Source organism: Chiroxiphia lanceolata, chromosome 5 (genome assembly GCF_009829145.1).
Source record: "Chiroxiphia lanceolata isolate bChiLan1 chromosome 5, bChiLan1.pri, whole genome shotgun sequence".
Classification (NCBI taxonomy): domain Eukaryota; kingdom Metazoa; phylum Chordata; class Aves; order Passeriformes; family Pipridae; genus Chiroxiphia; species Chiroxiphia lanceolata.
In genome coordinates this window covers 4264924-4285426 of record NC_045641.1, presented here as the reverse complement: position 1 = coordinate 4285426, position 20503 = coordinate 4264924, and the positions used below count along the sequence as shown (strand labels likewise).

Below are 20503 nucleotides of genomic sequence, written 5' to 3'. Positions count from 1 at the left end.
TGCCCAAGAGGTTATATGTGCTGTAAAAACAGCTGTTTGGCCAACTCCAAATACTTAAAAAATAAATCCTGCTTCAGCACACAGCAGCTCAGCCTTGCAGACCTGCTGCTGAGCTTTACCCTGGAGCAAAGGGGAGTTCACCCTCCAGCTCAGCCTCAGCTTTTTCAGCCACCAGTAGGTGCAGGGAAGGTGTTCAGCTACTTACAAGTTTTGCACCTGTACACAGAGAACTGGATTGAATTCTGAAATTATTTTAGATACAGAACCAAACTGAGGCGACTGGCAGGTTTCTCATCAGCCACACTGGCTGGTAGCTCCTGCTGCCAAGCCAGCCTGACCATGTGCTGATCCCACTCACACCTCTCAGCAGCCCCTAAATCCTGTGATACAGAGGTGCTTTGTAGAAGTGTCTGAAGCCAACAGCAATTCCCAGCTACCTCACATCAGCACACAGCCAAACCTGCTGCTGATCTGTGTCTGAGTTGGGTCAGGGGACACCAAAGGGATTAACTGAATTTAAGAACAAAATTTGACCCGGTCTGGGAGACGGCCCAGGTGCAGGTGTGCCAGCAGACTGGAGGGGACCACAACCCTTGGTTCAGTCACCTACAGTAAAACAAGCTTTTCTGAAAGAGCTGGGCAGGGAATTTTATTTCTAGGGAGCACCAGCTACTTTATGGAGATTTCCCTGGGAAGCAGCAGCAGAACATTTCATTTTACAACTAAGTGTAGAGTAGGTCTAGAAGATTGTTAGTATAAGAGAAAATAATATTATATATATGGTCTTTTCAAGCTTCAAATGAAGAATCTCACCATATCCTCCAGGGTCGCCTCTCTGCCTTTGGTTCCTTAAATCGTTTTACTGCAAAGAGAATTAGAGAGGTTCCATTAACCAGCAGAGCCGAGCTGATACACATGTGCAACCTGCACCCACCTTCACTGCAATAGCAGTCAAAAAAATCCTAAAGGACCCTCAGCATTTGCCAGTCTGAAGCTGAGAAAAGCCAAAGGACCTTCCCAGGGTAGTGGGGGAATCACTGTCCCTGCAAGTGCTTGAAAGCAGATGAGGTGCTTAAGAGACATGGTTCAGTGGTGGACCTGGCAGTGCTGGGTTAATGGATGGACTCAACCTTGGAGGGCTCTTCCAACCTTAATGATTACATTCTGTGGCTTGATGCAAACCAACCAGAGGCAAGACATGCACCCACGAGTCAGGAGGACGAACAGCAGAGGTGTTTGAAGATCAGTGTGTGCTTCTGGCATCCCTCAGCAACAGCATTCCCATGCCATGGGCAGCAACCTAAGGAAAGCTAGAGAGGGTTCACCACTACCTACCAGCCCTAATAATTTTTCCAGACAACTCGAAATCATGATAGTGATGGTGAAATGACATAGCCCAAAAATCTGGTCAGCTTTTGAGTCTCAGCAGTGCACTAAAGCAATCTCTTCCTTGCAGCTAACAGGACCAGAGGATCTCCGAGGAAGCAGAACCTCCCACACATCTCCAGCATGATGTGCCAGCCCCCAAAACCTGTGAGCCTGCACAGTTCCAAGTTTGTGCCAGCTAGTAGTAAAATAATACTTCAAGTACACAACACTTTGCATGCCCACTGGCTACCACTGTGGAGCAGCAGTCTGAGACACATGGCTCCAGTACCACCAACCACAGGCTCTGAATGAGATATCTGAAGTAACTCTTCCTCCCTTGAAAACACACAAGGTCAGGTTACTGCTCTGTTGACTCCAGCTGTATTGGAGCACTCAAGCTGTTGGCTGAAGCCCCACCACCTGCCCCAAGGGTCAGCCTGGGCTCAATCCCCTGAGAAATGCCTTCCTGGTCCAATCTGGGAGGATGCAGGGACTTCCCTGACAGGAGCCTTGACATTTCAAAAGGGCAGCTTTGTACAAACTACCTTTCCTGGCAAGGTGGCAGGGTAATATACAAAAAGATGATAGTAACAGGACAATGGGGAACTGTTTTAAACTAAAAGATGAGATATTTAGACTAGATATTAGGACAAAGTTCTGTACTGTGAGGGTGGTGAGGCACTGGCACAGGTTGCACAGGGAAGCTGTATCTGCCCCATCCCTGGAAGCGTTCAAGGTCACGTTGGACAGGGCTTGGAACAAACTGGCCTAGTTGAAGGTGTCCCTGCCCATGGCAGGGGGTTGGAACAAAATGATCTTTAAGGTCCCTTCCAAACCAAACCATTCCATGACTCTATGATCTCCTTAACCCCAGCATTTCAGTCAAGCACGTGCGGGGGTTTTGGTGCCACTCTCAAATCCACAGAAAACCAGCATTCCAATGACCTGATCAGTTACTGCCATTAATGAGTAACAAAGCATCAATTAAATTATACCAGGCATTGCTGCAGCAATCTGTGTCCTACCCCTGTCCAGAAAAAAAGGCCTGTTTTCCCTCATCCAGCTGAATCCTACCACGAGATATCCCTGCAGCAATGACTTCCATCAGCATAGACAAGGTCTACCATCTCCAATGCCCTTCAAAGGGCCTCTTGAATTTCATCTACCCCAACCATGAGACCCATGCACCAGCCAAGCTGTTTGAAGTACTTAAATCAACCCTCAGGTCAGGGGCAAAGACCATGATGCTGCAGAGTAGGTGTTGGAAGGGTCTTCAGACCACCAGCTGACCACTAACCTGGCCACGAGAGCACCAGGGATGATTTTCATTATTTTCTTAATGAGAAGTGACATGTTATGTATCCACAGCCACTCAGGCTCAAAATACAGTAATTCAGTGTGATAAGATGACAAGTAAGAGGTAAGAAGTTAATGGTGTGGTGCCTTGTTGAACACAGCTTGTCATGCCTCATTAGATTTAAGAGAGTTATCTGAGACTGTGTAATTATCAGAGACAGTAAAACTGTTGTATTAAAGATAAAAGCTAGTATTATAGGGAAATAATTAACTGCTTAATAGGGCATTTACTGTGCAGAGCTGCAGCAGGCTGTCTCCAAATTAAACCAGAAATCCAGCCAAGATTACCAGAGCTTAACAGGGAGCAGAGTCATTTGGTAGCTGTGACCCAGTGGTCAGGGGTGATGTTAAATCCACACTAAAGCAGCATCAGGTCTTAGAAAACTCAAGGAGATGAGGGAGCACAGAAAGGTTCTGGAGCAACAGGCTGAGCAGTGACTGCAAGGCATCCCACTCCTCTTCCAAGGCCTGCAGGGAGCCAAGCCATGGCAGGCACAGACACAGGCTCAGCTGACTGACACTGGAAAAAGGCTGAAGTCTCCTTTGCTCTTCAAAAACACATCTCCACTCACTGGGGTCAACTCAGTTTTCTACCAGCTGTAGGCATGGGTTTGCTACCACAGCTCAGATAGAATAAACCTTAAGGGTGGATTGATCTAAAAAAAATTGTGCCCGCATCAAGCAAGCAAGACATATGTGATATTTAAATTTTAGCACCCACAACCAACTAAAATTTTTAAAACACTTTAAACCAATTAAAAATTGAGTTTAGTGCACACAGAGCTGCACAGGATGGGAGAGAACCCACACACAATTCAATTGAAAATGAGAATAGTGTGTACTGGGTCTACACCAGAAGACAGGAGGAATTTGTCTTTCCAACAGTGCTCCCAGCAACAGCATAGATTATTTTAACTCTGCTTCCCTTCTCAGCTTTGTCCATGTGCAAAGCAAGCTGGCTCATGCAAGGAAGCAACATTACTGCACATCTTGGGAAGAAATTCTTCATTATGAGGGTGATGAGGCACTGGAACAGGTTGTCCAGAGAAGCTGTAGATACCCCATCCCTGGAGGTGCTGAAAGCCAGGTTGGATGGGACTGAGTAACCTCGTCTAGCAGAAGGTGTCCCTTCCCATGGCAGTAAGGTTAGAAATGGATGACTTTTAAGGTCCCTTCCAACCATTCTGTGATTCCAAAATTCTCTAAGAGTCAGGAGAAGAGGACCCAGGTCTATCCCATTGAACAGGAGCCACTCAGACATTAAACAGCTGCCATCACCACTGAGATGAAAGCCTGCTGTCTTTAGGGTCTGTCCTCACAAGTTACCACTCCACCCCTCCCTGGCTCCAGTCACTGCAGACAAAAAGCTGTGAAGTTGAACCAAAAGGGAAGGAAGATGAGTGAGAATTTGAGAGACATACCCTGCCCACAGCTGAGAAAGGGTAGGGCAGGAAACAAAATACTCCCCAGCCCTTCCTCTTCAGTCAAGGACAATAAAGATCATACAAGCTTGAAGTCCTCTCAGAACCACCAGGCTGGGTGGAAGCTGACATCTCAGTAAGAACCAGTGAAATGTCAAAAAAATTTGGGAGGAGTCTTCAATATAGATCTGTAAACAGTTAGAAAACTAGAAGATAAAAGCTCAGTGACAGCTATTCTCACTCCTTTTCCAGGGTAATATAGAGGTAAACATTTATTATGGTGTTCTTTAGATGCAGTAGAAAGGGAACAGAGAGCTTTGCCTGCTCTAGACACATAAAACTACCCTGAAGTTGCCTGAGTTTGCAGCAATGTCCCACAGTTTACTTTTGGTTTTAAACACAAATTCTCCAATTATAACTAAGACAAGGACACCAACAACCATCCAATTTCCTTGTGCTGTTCCTCACCCCATTCATGGTGGAGCATCACCCCTGCATCCCCCACTGACCCCACACTGCATTCAGGCAGACCTGCTGCTGATTTGTGCATCAGCACAGGTGGCTTTTATCCCTACTGGAAATAAAAACGCTAATTTAGGCAGTTAACTGCAGAATCAACCAGCTGCAGATTAGCAAAACAGGCTACCAAGTCAGGTTTCTACAAAATTATAAGGGAAAACTTACTTCCTTAGGAGGTGGTTAGACGTGCTTGGCTGAGAGTCAGACCACCTCCTTGGTAAATCTTACTGCAATCAACCACAGGATTCAGAAGTTGAGGTTTGGAAGGGAGATGTTGACTCAACAGACCAAGCTTTTTGGATCTGATTTACAGGGATGCAGGTCTGACCCCACAAAGCTCAGCAATAGGCCCCAAGGGATGGATATCAAAAGTCAACTTGATACTAGAAGTAGTTAGAAGCGTTAAGAGACTTAAATTGTGAAAGATCCAACAAAAATAAAGGCTGAAATGCCCAGAAGTGGCATTTAAGATGCTTTAACACAGGGATTAGCTAAATTGCCTGTTGTAAAGCCCATGTCCAGGGCCACATCCCAGTAGCAAGAGGGTCAGGACTTTGTTTCTGGCCTGTGCAGAAGAGTACTCAGAGCTACTGTACCAGTGAGGAAACAGAAGCTCTTCCCCTGCCCCACCTCCGTGTTATTTATAGGCAGTACAGTCTCCAACAACACATTTTAACCCATTTTGCGGGACACACCCTTTCCCAGGCTTTTTTCCAACCCCAGGCAGGAAAGAAGCCAACATGCAGGATGCAGAGCCAAAACCCTGGGGTCTGCACTATTCTTAGGCTGAGTCTGCAGCTCCTCAGACAGCTCCACACAAGACACAATGGGAGGAAGCAGCAGACACTGTTTGCTGAGAGCAGCCAAGGTGCTGCTGCCCAGATAAGTGTGAAACATCCACTCTCCCATCACTTCAGGGAGCAGCAAAAGTCCTGGTTCTCCTCCTCAAAACACCTCTCAGTGGTTTAAGGAGACTGACTGCTGCTGACTTACATATCCTGATCTGCACAAGGTGTATTCAGTCATTCCCTCCCAAATACCCTTGTACCAGTGCTACATGAACATAACCTGTAGCAAAACTGGCAGAGGGGATACTCTTAGGAAGGAACAGAAATGGAGGTTATGTTTCATGGAATCATCAAACGGTTGGGATTGGAACGGTCCTTAAAGACCATCTAGTTCCAACCACACCTGCCATGGGCAGGGACACCTTCCACTAGACCAGGTTGCTCAGAAGCCTCAGCTGGAACACTCATCCTTCTGGAGGGTCCAACTGTCCAAATGAAGGCCACAGAGTACTTTGGCGTGGTTCTCAGTTTTAAGTTCTACACTTTGTGCTTTGTGCATTATTTCTATGCAGATCTTTAGAGCTGTCATTACAACCAGTTGCCAGGTGTCACAAACCAAAGCTGTGAGATAACAAACACTAGTCATGCTTTGCAGACTAATTCTTATTACTAACAAGAGCATGTTATTTGATGACACAGTAGATCTTGTAGGAGACCTGGACTGGGGATGGAGTCCAACTCAAATGCAGAATGCCCTGGGGGAGGCAGTAGTGACTCTCTCTCCTATAAAGTATCACTACATTCCAAATCAGTCCCTTGAAAAATGCAGTTAAGACAAGGAAAGAATAAAGTTAAGACCAGAAGATCCAAGACCATTACGAGAAAACACCTGAAGAATGAAGTGATGCAACTGGACAGTTAGTTATCATAGAATCATGGATGGTTTGGGTTGGAAGGGACCTAGATTCAACCCCTTTTTAATGTTCAAGATACCATTTTATCCAACCCCAACTTAAATCATTAAAATCTACCTGCCATACAGTTTTCTAACAAATGCTGTTAAAAAGACCAGCTGGAAATTTAACAGACTCCTTAAAGCTTTACTTGCTACATCTCTTAGCTACAGAAGACTAGTTTCCCTGTAAAGTTCCTTGTAGAGTTAAGTCACCCAAAAACATCAACTGCTCACCACAGAACCAACTTAGCAAGGTGCTCCACTGCCCGTGGATTAGAGCAAACTTCTCACACAGCTCCACTCTGCCAGCTCATTTCTCAGCTCACCCAACCCACTTGTTCCTTCAGGAACCAGGAACCTCCCAGCCCCTGCTCAGCCCCAGGGTTTAGCTGTTCAAAAGGTGACGGCCAGGAAGGGGTCAGTGTAATCAACAGCTGAAATTCAAAAGCCCTGTGGAAAGCTGTGTGCAGCTTAATGAAGCAAACTGAGGGCTGCACAGACCTTCCAGCCTACAAAGCACAACACGTGTTTTCAAGCTCAGCCAGTTTTCAGATGTACTGAAGCAGAAGAAAAACGTACTGAGAGTCCTGCCATGTGCAGCTTGGTGCTTAACCCACAAACCTACATGTAAATTGGCTACTACAGGCAGCAAAGCTCTGCCAGAGACACAGTTAACCTCTGGGGTTTTGCTCTTCCCAAGAGAGAAAAGCACTTAGAGGAGTGAAGCTGGAATTTAAATACGTATGTGTGAGAATAACCAAAATCACACATAATTACATGTTTGTGTGAGAGGAAGCAAAGTCAGCAGAGCCTGTCTTGGGCACAACAAGCCTGTAGTGCTCTTGTGTCCTGAGTAGATTTATTTCAAAACAGAATGGGAGTCTGGACAGATCAAGTGTTCTATCATTTATTTCTCCTCTTTTCTGACACGGGCTCACACTTCCACCCACCGTTATATTTTCAGTGTAAAATCAAAACACAAACCAGAAAGCACTCAGGATACTTTTGAAGCACAGAAACAGTGCAGCAATTCAAGCTATGTGTAACAACAAGCCTGAACTTAGCACTGGGGCAGGATCACAGAACGGTTTGGGTTGGAAAGGTCCTTTAAAGGTCATCTAGTCCAACACCCCTGCCATGGGCAGGTACACTTTCCACTACACCAACTTGCTCAGAGCCCCTTCCAACCTGACCATGTGAATGTTTCCAGGGATGGGGCAACCACCACCTCACTGGGCAACCTGTTTCTGTGTTTCAGCACTCCCATTGTAAAAAGATTCCTACTATATTTACTCTAAATCTATCTTCTTCCAGTTTAAAACCATTACCCCTCATCTTATAACTACAGGGCTACTAAAAGTCCCAAAAGGTGAATTAAGAATCTGGTGGAAATGAGTACCACAGCTTCTACTCATATTTCAGACACTTCCATACCCAAGGATGCTGTCTTCCATTTTCACTAACCAATTGCCCATCATACAGGAGGAGAATGCACTGAAAGGTTAGTTGGTCAGCCCACAGAGATCAGGGAAACACAGACCACAGAGCAAGGGGATACTTCTGTTTTCTACCACAGAGCCACTCCTCCTTTCACAGGGAGTCTGGCAAACTGCTATTCTGTGGTCCCATCTCAGGACAAGGTACTTGGATAAAACACCATCCCAGGCATTAACAGAGCATCTCCATCACCAAGTCCTGCCTGGAGGGTCAGCACCAGGGTCCCTTCTGCCAACAGCTCTGACTGTTTAGACTAAGAGTTTACCCAGCCATGATGTGCAGGAGGAGATAGAGGGACATTGCCGTCACATGAGGCAGGATCAAGAAATTTTCAAAGGACATGCTGAAAATCAAATTTTGCTGTGAGAAGTGGACTGTGGAGCTCAGTACAGTGCAGCTCTCCTTGCCTGGCAGCATAAACACTCTCCCAGAACTAAGTCTATTTTCACACCTGCAGCACAAGTTCTACTAAACCTCATTCTGGAGCTCAGAGGGTTGCCAAGACAGTTTCAGGAAGACAGATATTTGGAAGAAAAATAAATGTTCTTACATGTCCTGCACACTGTTTGTGGTGGGGTAGAAAGTAAGTATACCAGCTCCAAAGAAAACTTTTTCAATTCACAATAGAATTGTGAATTGGAATTCACAAAATCTGTTTCTTGTGCACTCCAATTAATTCACAAAAAAGGCTGTAATTCGTGCAGAATATCGCCCCTCATTTCAAAGGATTTTGCTGTCCAGTGTGCAAACCTGGACAATTTTGCTAGCTCACAGCCCCTTCCTAAATAAAATTTTAAACAAATAGCAGCAAGTGTAGGAACTCAGCCCTCAAAAATCACACCCAGCCTCTGCAGCTGAGGTAACTGCAACGCTGCTTCCTCCACTCAGCTGAGCGATGTTCAGGGCAAAGCATTACAAACTACTTCAGATGGGATTGCACAACTATCCACACTCCTCAGTGCCATGACCTCCCCAAGGGGAAGCTCTTGCACAGGAATCCAGATTGCCACAACTGTGCAGCTGCTGAACTTCGCTGCCTCTTCTTTCAAGTGTTGGTGTCTCAGTCCTCCCAGCAAGTGTCCTTACAGCCAAAGGGCCTCCAAAGCCACCCCAGGCAGGTGGGAAGGATAACACCTCATTGCCATTTGATTACCAAATGCAGCAAAGCTGCAACCAGAGCAAGCTTTGGACCACACTGGAATTAGGCTTGACTATAACCTTAAAGACCTTCTTGCTGGAAAAGCAAGAGTGTGTTTGTAGGCTGAAATGAACTCTGTCATCACTACTGCTCATGGTGGTTGACAGACTGATATAAACCTACTAAATAGCTTTCCTGACTCCCTAGGATTTATTTCTGGGTTCTGTTTTCACCACATAAAGGACCCATTTCACATACCCCATTGCAACCACTCCACTCGTCTCATTCAATCACTCAAGTCTAACTTCCTCCTTTATCAGGTTTTCCTATGAAGTTGGCAGGAGAAAAACCTGTCCATAACTCCAAGAAACAAATCCAAGGACACAAACTCTTCTGGCAAAACCCAAAAATTTATCCTTCCTGCAATGGCCATGCTTGGGACCCACATCATGAGTACTCTGAGCACACTCCCTGCACAAACACCTGCAGAACTTCACAAAGCACATTTATTTTTAGTCTGAGTTTTTCTAGGTGTTTCCAAGTGCTCTGAACAGTAGCCACACAATTTGGAAGTCTTATTTATTCAAATTCAGCAGCTGAGCTGCTGCTTTAACATAGAAGGAATGGAAAAGGCATTGGCCTGGGTTTGGACAGGAATTTCATAGCATGGTTTGCCTGGGAAGGGACTTTGAAGACCATCTAATTCCAGCCTTCCACTAGTCCAGATTGCTCCAAGCCCCATCCTACCTGGCCTTAAACACTTCCAGGGATGGGGCAGCCACAGCTTCTCTGGGCAACCTGTACCAAAGCCTTCCCACCCTCATTGACCTTGTTTCCACTCACTGACCTGTAGGTGTGAGCAAACTGGCCTGTAACACGCCAGTAAAGCAGAAATCAGTCATAAACACAACAAAAAAACCACACACCCAGGAATGCCACAGTACTGAAGGAAGCAGTATCAAAGAAGGGCTGACCCCAGTGACAGCAGCATCCCAAGTTCTGGATGATGCAGTCATCCAGCTGGGACTGCCTAACTTGATGCTGGGCTGGATGCAGTGGAGATGCAATCGAGTTCCCAGGAACCCTTTCACTCGGCTCAAGATGCTTCTATAACTCCCAAAGACTGAAGCCTTCTCCTTCCCAGAAGGCTGCCAGCTGAAGGAGCCACAGGAATAGCCCAAAAGCTGCAAGCTGTTGCCCAACATAAAGCCATTGGGAAGCCCAGCACAACCACCATGGGTTAGGAGTCAGCACAGAAACAGCCCAAGAGCAGACCCAAGCAAGCCTCCGGCTGGGAGGGGCACAGATGAGACCCAGCTGGGGTGGATTAGGGACCACCAACCCAGCTGCAGCCAGAGGAGGTGCTGTGGTTAGGATCCCAGCGTTGTAAACACATCTGCTTTTGAGGTCCCAGCCAGCAGTTCCTCCACAGCTTTAGGCACTGAGCTGATTCACAACAAAACCGCAGAATCAGCTTTCGGTTTCTCCTCATTAACCAAGATGTTGTTAATGTTCAAGGAAATATCAGCCCTTGCACCAGGGGGAGGACAGCAGTTAGCCCAGGGTTGATGATTTGCTAGAAGGGGTTATGTAGCCTCACCCACAGAGGTATTTTGACATGATTTACTGGTGTCCTTGATTTTATGAAACACCCCATTGAGTTTACAGGACAATTAACCCATATGCACGTATCACCAAGGGGAACAGGAACAGAAAAAGAAATCAATCTGTTCTTACTGTCAATATTTGGTGAAACACAAGCAGTGACATGTTGCAACTGGGCTTCTCCAGCTGGAAAACGGTATCAGTTATCGCTGGGAAGAACATGCTGCAGTTTTCTCTGGCAGCCCAGCGTTAACCGCAGCGCTGGAGCCTTTGAAAGTGGTTTCCAGAAGGCAGAGAAGGGCAAGAGAACCTCAAAATCTGCAGCTACTTAGCCAGAAAAGTTGAAAGTTTCAGTTCCCTGTCACCACAGGCTTTCAAACAAGAAAAACAGATCGAGTTCTGGCGTGTTTTTCAACTTGTGTTAAACCACTTAACCCTTAGAAGTAGCAACACACACATCGCTCTGAGCAAAAACGCAGCTGCAGCACAAAACAAGAGTAAATTTTCTCGGCTCTTTCAGCACTATTGTTCCCCCCCTTTTCAGAGGATCACAGAATCACTGATGTTGGAAAAGACCTCCAAGATCATCGAGTCCAATCATTAACCCAGCACTGCTAAGTCCACCAGTGAACCACATCCCTAAGTGCCACATCTACGTGCCTTTTAAATCTCTCCAGGGACGGTGACTCCCCCACTGCCCTGGGCAGCGTGTTCCAATTCCCCCTTCGGGGAAGAAGTTTTTCCTAACATCCAACTTAAATCTTCTCTAGTGAAACTTGAGGCTGTTCCCTCTGCTCCTGGAAATCACAACCCGCGTCATTTTTCTCCCTCCTCAGCTGCTTTCTCTCACTACCCTGCCTCGCAGTAACCAGCAAAACACGTTCTCTCCGTAAACTCCTTCCCCAGCCTCTCAAGCCCGGAAACTTTGCAGCTGAAGCAAAACTCAACAAAACAGCATCGCAACGCAATTAAATCACCCTCACCCAGCAGCGCCGTACGGGACACCCGCCCCGTTTTTGTCAGCCCCTCCCCAGCAACTCCCGCGGTTACACCAATAGTTTTTACCCTTCATTAAAATTTTCTAAGTGACTGAGCACTGGCTCGCACAAGCGCGGCCAATTTTAGCAGATTATCGCCGCGCGCTCGCGGTGCTTCATTACCATCAGATTAGGGTTGGGGACGGGAGTTTTTTAAGCCGGAGCATCTGGCGCTGCAACTGCCGGCTCGGGAACATCCACCCGCAATCCCACGGGGCGCTAACACACAAAACTTGGGTGTTTTTAAGCGAACGGGCGCCCACTCCTCCCCGAGCATCGCCGAGGCACCGCGGGTCCCCCCCCTCCGGTCCCCCCGCGGGCAGGGGGTGCCCCCGAGCCCCCCGGTACTCACACATGAGGGTGCTGAAGGCGCAGAGAGCCAGCAGCGCCTGCAGCAGCACCCCGAAGCGCCCCAGCAGAGCCCCGCTACCGCAGCCGTGCGCCGGGCGGGGGGCGGCCATGGCACGGAGGGGTGGGATACAGCGGGATGGGGAGGGATGGGATGGAGCGGAGCAGAGCGGAACCGTCCCGACTCCTGCCCCACCGCGCACAAAGGCGGCCCCGAGCCGCCCCCGCCCCCTGGACCGCCCCGTCGGCAGCACTCGGGGCGGGGCGGGACGGGGAGGGGAACTGGAATGGGGAGGGGAGGGGAGCTGGGAGAGAGTTGGGAACGGGAACGGAGTTGGAGAGGGGGACGGGGATGAGGATGGGGTTGGAGATGGGAACAGGCATGAAGACAGGGATAAGGATGGGGATGTTGAGGGGGTTGGAGATGGGGATGCAATGGGGATGGAGATGGAGACGGAGATGGAGACGGAGACGGAGACGGAGATGGAGCCGGGGATGGAGCCGGGGATGGAGCCGGGGATGGAGCCGGGGATGGAGCCAGGGATGGAGGTGAGGATGGAGAAGAAGACAGATGGAGATGGGGTTGGGGATGAAGACGGGAACAGGTATCAAGATGGGGATAAGGATGGATATGTGGAAGGACTGGAGATGAGGATGCAGTGGGGACAGATGAAGACAGACACAGGGATGGGCATGAGGATGGAGAAAGAGATGGGGATGGAGGCAGGAATGGGGTTGAAGATGAGAATAGGGATACGGACATGAAAGGAGTTGGAGATGGGGTTGCAGGGGGGACAGAGATGGAGACAGACAGGCATGGGGATGGGATAAGGATGAGGATGGGGACAGAGATGGAGATGGAAACAGGGATGGGGATGGGCATTAGGATAAGGGTGGGGATGTGGATGTGGATGTAGATGAGGTTGGAGATGGGATGGAGATGAAGGTGGGAATCAGAATGGAAATGGAGGCAAAGACAGGGATGTAGAGGGGGACAGAGTTGTGAATGTGAATGAGAATGAGGACAGAGATGGAGATGGGGATGGGGGTTCTGTTGGGGACTGGGGTGCTGGGTTGGGGAAATTGTGCTGAGGTTTAGAGTGCTGGGTTAAAGAAGTCCTGATGAGGAAAGGAGTGTTGGATAGAGAAGGGTGGATAGGGATCCTGACGGGGTTTGAGATTCTGGGCTGAGGGAGTCCCAGAAGTGTTTTGGGTGCCAAGATGGCCAAGTCCCAGCAGGGTTTGGGTTGCCCTGGCTGGAGAGGTCCTGGCAAGGTTTGGAATGCTTGGCTGGGGAGGGTCGATGAGGATCATGGTCAAGATTGGGGTGTCAAGTTGAGGAGTTCTGGCAGGGATGAGTGTGTTGGGTTTGGGAAGTCACAGTGGATTTGAGGAACAGAGGTCCTGGTGAGGTTTGGGTCACCAGACTGGAGAGGGTCCCAGTAGGGTTTTGAATGCTGAGTTTGGGGGAGTCCCAGTGGGATTTTGGGTCTGCTGATGGGGTCAGGTTCTCAAACTGCAGCCTTAAACCTGGGGGTTTTTTTCTATTCTGTGTGTTGTGGCTCCTACCCCTCTTTACAGCTCCCTCCCCAGAGGACAGGTTTCATTTTTTCTCTCTTTACAATGTACCTGAGGCCATTTTAGGGAGCACTGAGGTCATGCACTGGAGTTTTCTTCGCTGATTTTGAAGGGTGGGAGTTTGTCTTTAGTTACAAAACCAAAGAGGCTGCAAATCTCATCATAGCATGACTCTGAGCAATGGCCTTAAAAACAGTGGTAAATGAGACAAGAAAATCATGGGAGCTGGCCTGCTTCCCAAGTAGGTCCAGTTTACAACACAGGAGGGAATTGTGCTATACATGAGCTTAGGAATCTCCTGTCCTGGGTTGGTCATTAGTGCCAGGCTTGTTCCTTCTCCAGGTGCCTGCACTGAATTTCCCCAGTCCCTCAACTGAGCCAACACATCCCCTGGTACCAATGTGCCGACTCCACATCACTGAAATAACCTTCATGAAAAACAGTCCCTCCCTTTTTTTTTTTTTCAAGTGTGAATTGAATTTTGGGTTGATAGATGTTCATTTAGCTCACTGACTTTAATCACGGTTTAATCACGAGTTCAGTCAGGAAGGTGGAAGTTTCATCTCACTAACTCATTTTCAGCTGATTTTATATGTGTAATTGTTAGTTTCATAAAAAGGTTCATTCCCCTGAGTTAGTAAATCTGATTGTGTTTTGCACTCAGTTGCCTTTATATTAAACTCTAAATCAAATATTAAAGTTGATACTCTTATATAAGCCAGTTGAACACACTGTATGTGGAAGCATCTATTAAGCAAATACACATCTTAACACAGATTTACTCAGGCTCTAACTTTTTGCATTTTCTCAGATTTCCTAGGCTGCTGCTAAAGAACCATTTTCAAGAATTGCTGGATGATAATTTTTCTCTTGGGAACTGCCTTGGACTCTATTTCCCAGGAACAGCACAGCAATTGGTGAAAATAAAGGTGAAAAAAAAGGACATTTAAAAAAGACTGATACTTTTTAAACAAAATTTCAGTTTCTATGAATAACCAGCAAATTATCTCTAAGAGATGCTATGATGCATCCGAGACTTGCCCAAAAGAACAGTTTTCCAAAGGTTCCCTCTGAGCCAGTGGTCCCCCTCCCCTTTCTTCCAGCTCAATTAATGGTGACTCCTCCCAGCTGTTTTATCAGCAGGACAAAGTTATCTGAAGCCTTATTTCCAGGTGCTGATAGGTTTACAGAGCCTCACATGTGTGAAAACACTCAGGCTGTAAGAGGGCAATAAACAGAACCCGCTTGATTTCACCCCTCCATGCAGGAAGAGGGAGATATCCTGCTCCACACTGTCCCATGAAACCACAGCTTTGCTTTATCAAAAGCATGATTTGCACTTCAAAATATTTGGATTTTCTGAACCCATGAAAAAAGTCCTTAAGGCTCAGCTGTATCCGAGGTGGAGTCTGGGAGCTCTGGCCACTAAATTCTTCTGTATTAATTTGGCAATTAAGATGCCCCACAACTGGCTCCCTGTTTTTTTGGTTTTTTGGTTTTTTTCCCAGGGTTTTCAGTCTCTTCTCAGGTACACAGAGAGGCACTGGATCCAGTTTACATCCAGTATAAAAAGTATTCAGAAGTGGGTGTCTGCCCAAAGTGCTTGTGAACAGAGTGAACTGCAGCCACACAGGCAGCTGAACCCACATTCTTCATCAGTACCCCCACCTGACACAGCTCACCGAATTATTTTCCTCAGGGAAATTTTCCTCTGGGGCTGTAGATTTTAGCCTGTGTTGATGCAAAGCTGTTTTCCAAGTAGGAAAAGTTCATAGAGTGAATGTGCTCCCTCGTGTGTTCAGAGTAAGGCCCCCCAAGCTCCGCGAGGGCAGGTTGTTCAACCTGGAGAAGAGAAGGCTCTGGGGAGACCTGAGAGCCCCTTCCAGGGCCTAAAGGGGCTCCAAGAGAGCTGGAGAGGGACTTGGGACAAGGGCCTGGAGTGACAGGGCAAGGGGGAATGGTTTCAAATTGACAGAGAGCAGGATTAAATTGGATATTAGGAAATAATTTTTTCCTGTGAGGGTGGTGATGCCCTGGCACAGGTTGCCCAGAGAAGCTGTGGGTGCCCCATCCCTGGAAGTGCTGAAGGCCAGGTTGGATGGGGCTTGGAGCAACCTGGGCTAGTGGAAGGTGTCCCTGCCCATGGCAGGGGGGGTTGGAACTAGATGATCTCCAGGATCTCTTCCAACCCAAACCATACTATATTTCTGTGGTTTGAAAAACACCCAGCAAAATAAGAAAAACAAGCCCAAGTAAGCACTTATGGAAGAAGTGGAATTTAATAAAGGAATCATTAAAATAAAAAAATTCCTAAGAAAAATTAGTTTAAATATTAGTCCATGTGCATAAGCCCAAAATCAGAAAAGCCAAGATGTCAAATTGATTTTAAGCAGTAATAGATGTAAAAACCAATCCAGGCTGTTCATGAAAGCAAGAGGAAAATGAAGGATGGATTAAGTCCATGAATTTTCTATAAGAATAATACTCTACAATATAATATAATATGACTAATATAATATTCCACCATCTAAAATAGAATGGAAAACCAAATAATGGAAACCACAGAATACCTACTCTTTCTTTTTTTCACCCTTCAGAAAAGGATTAACAAGTGAAATTAACTTTAAAGGAGCAGAGATAGTGCAGGGCAAGAACAGGTTAAAAGGTGAGAGAATCAAGACTGATGTATTTTAAGGGCCTGAAGGAACCTAAGCAAGAATAGCTGTGAAGTGGGAAGGGTAAAGCCTGGTACCTCAGGAATTGTCACAGGAGGACTGGAGAAGGGCAAACACTGTGCCTGGGTGTGAGAAGGAGAGGAATGAGAGTACAGGGAATCAGAGACCCAACAGTATTCTGGTAGCCAGGAAGCTACTGTTAAAAATTATCAAACTATCAATTTATAAGCACCTAGAGGATAATAAGGTAATAAAACACAGCCAATGTGAATTTGACAAGAATAAATCACATCAAGAGAATTTTATATTCTACTCTGAGAGGATGAGTGGATGTATTTTGAATTGGAGAAGGTTTGTCTGGCTGCCCCAGTAAATAACAAGGGAATATACAGCTCCCACGAGTTCTGCAGGAACACCACCTCCAGACAAACCCCCACCAGCTGCTCCAAAAGCTGTTTGCTGCTGCATCAGGAGCAGTTCAGTGGCATCTGAAGTTAGGTGAGTTAAATTACCCCTTAGGTGATGATCAGGGATATCAAGATAAAGGAGTCTGCAAACATTCATGAGAATTAGAAGTTATTTAATTAAACTGAAGGTTTCCAAAGTCAACAGAAGGAGATGCAATGAGTGGTAGGGAAGAAGGGAGGCAGAAAGTGGCATATCTGACTGGAAAGAGAATCAGAAGATGTAAAAGGACTGCTGGCAAAATGTTAGTTGATGGGGAAAATGGTGTTGCAATGAAGCATATCTTGCTCTGGGATGTGATCTGGAGTGTTTTACAGAAAATTTGGAGTAGTTGCTGGGTTCAGCCCTGTTTGGGTATTGCCCAAAGATGTATAAATGCTGGAATCTGGAGAAAGGCAAGAAGAATGACATGTATTTGAGAAAACAGGAATTACAAGGGAAATGGGATATTTTTTGTCCCAGAAAAACCTGCAGGTGTGATAGGAGGAACAGGGTTTGTGGCAAAACTGTTCCAGTACAGTTATAAAAAGTTATTAAAGTCATTATAATTGTTCTGCCTCAAAAACACAAATCAGTTTTTGTCACCAAAAAAAAAAAAAAAAAGTGTTTTGGAGCACTGGGAATTGTCCAGCCCATTGCAATGACAACTGTCTGCACATCAACCCTTTCCCATGTGCATCCAGCTGGGATGTGTGACATGCAACACAGGTACCTGCTTACACTGAGCAGCCTGTGCTATGGCTGGGCTCTGATTTCAAAATAGACCTCCCCTGGGGGAGGACATGTTTTTCAAGGCTTCCTCACTTCAAGGGCACTTAGCTGTGAAAAGCTGCTGGCTCGGGATCAGCCACAGCCTTGGATGCCCTTGGTGCAGTCCTGGTACAATCATAGGACGAAAAATCCAATCTCTGTACAAGCTAATCTTGGGTGGGATCCACCTCACCTGGCTCTAGGTGTCCCCTTTTGAGATATGTCTTGGCTGCTTTCATAGCCTATGTAGAGAAATAGCCTCCTACAGGACATCTTCCCCTGACCCATCCTGGGCAGCTCTGAGATGAAGTAAGTCTGTTCCAGCTGCAGGAAGTTCAGACACAGCCCATGTCAGAAAAAAAAAAAAAAGTCACAAAAACATGAATATCTTTTTTTTTTTTTTTTTTTTTTTAATAGCAACACGACATTGTTTTCTTCAACTCACATGCCTCAAAAACACTCAGGGGTTTTGTACCCCCAGGGCCCCCAGCATGATGGTGGGGATGAGGAGAGGGCAGTGGCAGGTCTGCAGGTGGTTATTGTGCTAAGCTGGAGGGGGGGACACATGAAACTGCCCTCTCCAGGCTGATGCTCATGTAAATAATTCATCTGGTTTTATTTCTCATCTAATGATGAAGAAATTGCTCCTGAAAACAAGATCTCTTGAGACAAGTTCTTTAACTGATACTTGGAACAGACTTTATTCATGCTGCCAGCAGCAATGATCCCTGCTGATTGAATAGTAGCTAGACCTTATTCTTGCTGAATTACCCATTTTTACAAGGCCTGGCACATTTGACAGTCAGTTCCAGATTATATTCATAAGCAAGAAGTCAACACCAATTTTTGTATCAGTCAGGACTTTGTATTGCAGAATACTCCAAGGAGTAATTGTCCAGGTAATCCTTTTCTATTTTCAATAAGTGCTTTAGCTGTGTTATTATGAGATGTTCAATGTCTCACTCTGAAGGAGTGGGAATATTTTCCCACTTTACAGGGCCTGTGGCACTGTTGGCTGGCTGTGCTTGGCTTGGAGCTGAGGCTCAAACATCACTTGCCCCTCCCACCCTGGCTGTGTAAGCCAGAGGGGCAGGTGACAGTGGCTTTCAGGTCCGTGCCCAGCTGTGTTGAAAGGCAGAAGGAGGCAGGTTTCAGCTTCCCTTTTCCCCTCCTCTCATTCAGAACATCTCAGCTGCGCAAACCAGCTCTTTGAACACATCCCACTCACTCTGCATGGCCGGGGTGTTGGAACTAGATGATCTTTAAGGTCTCTTCTAACCCAAACCATTCTATGGTTCTATGACTCACATTTTGAGGACACCTTGTAGCCCATCAATCACATTTAGCCCATCAGAGTTGCAACTGAGATGAGTTTACTTGAACCACCAGAGCAGATGCTTTCCTTGGCCTGATTTTCTTCTGTATTTCAGCAGCTTGGAGCTGGCCTGGAAGGGAAGCTCTGCAACTACCAACAGGATTTGGTGCCCTTTTGACTCAGATCCCTTTGCTGATCTTGTGTATAGGGCAACTCCTAAAAAGTTTAAGCTGGTACAATTTATGAGGGTTCATAAATTCACAGTGCAGTGCTGGGGCAAGAGGCAGGGGTTTCTTAAATCAGCTTTGCCACCAAAAAGAAGTATCCTCTATATCTGTTCCCCGACAGATGACAGGAGAAAGCCAGATGGGGTGTCTAACTGGGGTACAAGCATCTAAACATACCCAGAGGCAGCTCTAGATCACCTGAGTAGTCTCATTTTGGTAGAACATTTAGTTATTATTTGTAATACTGCAATGCCAGGAAGCATAATCTGAGATCAGTGTTCCCTCATGGGTGAGGTGCAAGAGTTTTAGACCTGAAATGAGCTTGTGGTGGCAAGATGATCCTCAGGTTTGTGACTATTTGGATAAGAATAGAACTGCTTGAAAGGCTCAAAATTTGCTTTTCAGATTCAATTTCTTGAAAATTGAACATTCTTCTCAAACTGTAAAAGAAAAATTGCAGCACACTTTCAGCTTGCTCTCTTTGCCTCCGGGCGTGGAGATGAATTTTGGGATCATACTGCATTCACATGGATGTTTGGGCCTCATTTTTTTTAATAATGGGATGGACAGATACAAGTTCCTTCAAGCTTAAGATGATGGTTGAATTTATGGCCACTGAGACCTGGGCAGAGTGCCCTAGATCTGCACTGCATCAGGGAGTATTTAAGTTGGCATCAGGACACCTTTTCCAGGACTAAGGCTAGTTAACAGATGCAATAAGTTGTTGGGGGTAGAGGGAGAAATTCTGCCACTGGAGGATTTTAAGATCATCCATCTTTTTAGAATTATAGAATTGTTTATGTTGGAAAAGACCTCTAAGACCATCAAGTCCAACTGTTAATCGAGACCAACAAATAGTCTTCTCTCGGGGACAGATGGATAATCCCTGCCTGAGGTGGGAGGATGGATGAGTTGATCTCCTAAATTCTCCATGGACTGCATTTTCTGGGCTGCCATGCTTCATTTTGCCAGCCTGTATCTGCAGCCTGTCCCTGTGATGCATCATTGTTTATTGGACAGACAAGTAGTGTCCTAACCCTACGTTTTTTAAGATCTTACTTCTCAGAACACCCTTCCACTTCAAGGGAATCAGACTCCTCCTCAGGAAAAAAAAAAGGCTGCTGAAGAGAAAAAATCCAATCAAATACAGTTTTGTTCTTTACAGCTCTTGTGTCTCTGTGGCAGACCTGAGATTGCCTCAGGGAAAAGGAAGCCTTTTTCTCTGCGGGGCCGTGGGTTTGGATGAATCCTTTCAGATCTTTAGCTGGATGTCAGAGTCTGACAGCCTGGGTAACTATTTATGCGAAAAGATCAGTTAGGAAACGGAGACCTACCCAATTGGAGAAATGTTAAATATTCACAAAATTCATGTAGCACGAACCAGAGAGGACCTTGATTGTTTTCCCCTGAGTTCTATTGCTCATAGAAAGCCTTGAAATAAAATGCTAATTCGTCAAGACC

At 46.3% G+C, this 20503-nt stretch overlaps 1 protein-coding gene across 1 annotated transcript in view; it reads right to left on the bottom strand.

Moving 5' to 3' along the window:
• LOC116787029 (store-operated calcium entry regulator STIMATE-like) overlaps positions 1-12269 on the bottom strand; it is a 33681-nt gene extending 21412 nt beyond the window's left edge. The window contains exons 1-2 of the mRNA XM_032688247.1: positions 12037-12269; positions 814-862 (exon numbers count right to left, since the gene is read on the bottom strand). Of these exons, the coding sequence (XP_032544138.1) occupies positions 814-862; positions 12037-12145 (158 nt within the window). The 5' untranslated portion in view covers positions 12146-12269. The remainder of the gene's footprint in view (positions 1-813; positions 863-12036) is intronic.
• Positions 12270-20503: the final 8234 nt, after the last annotated feature.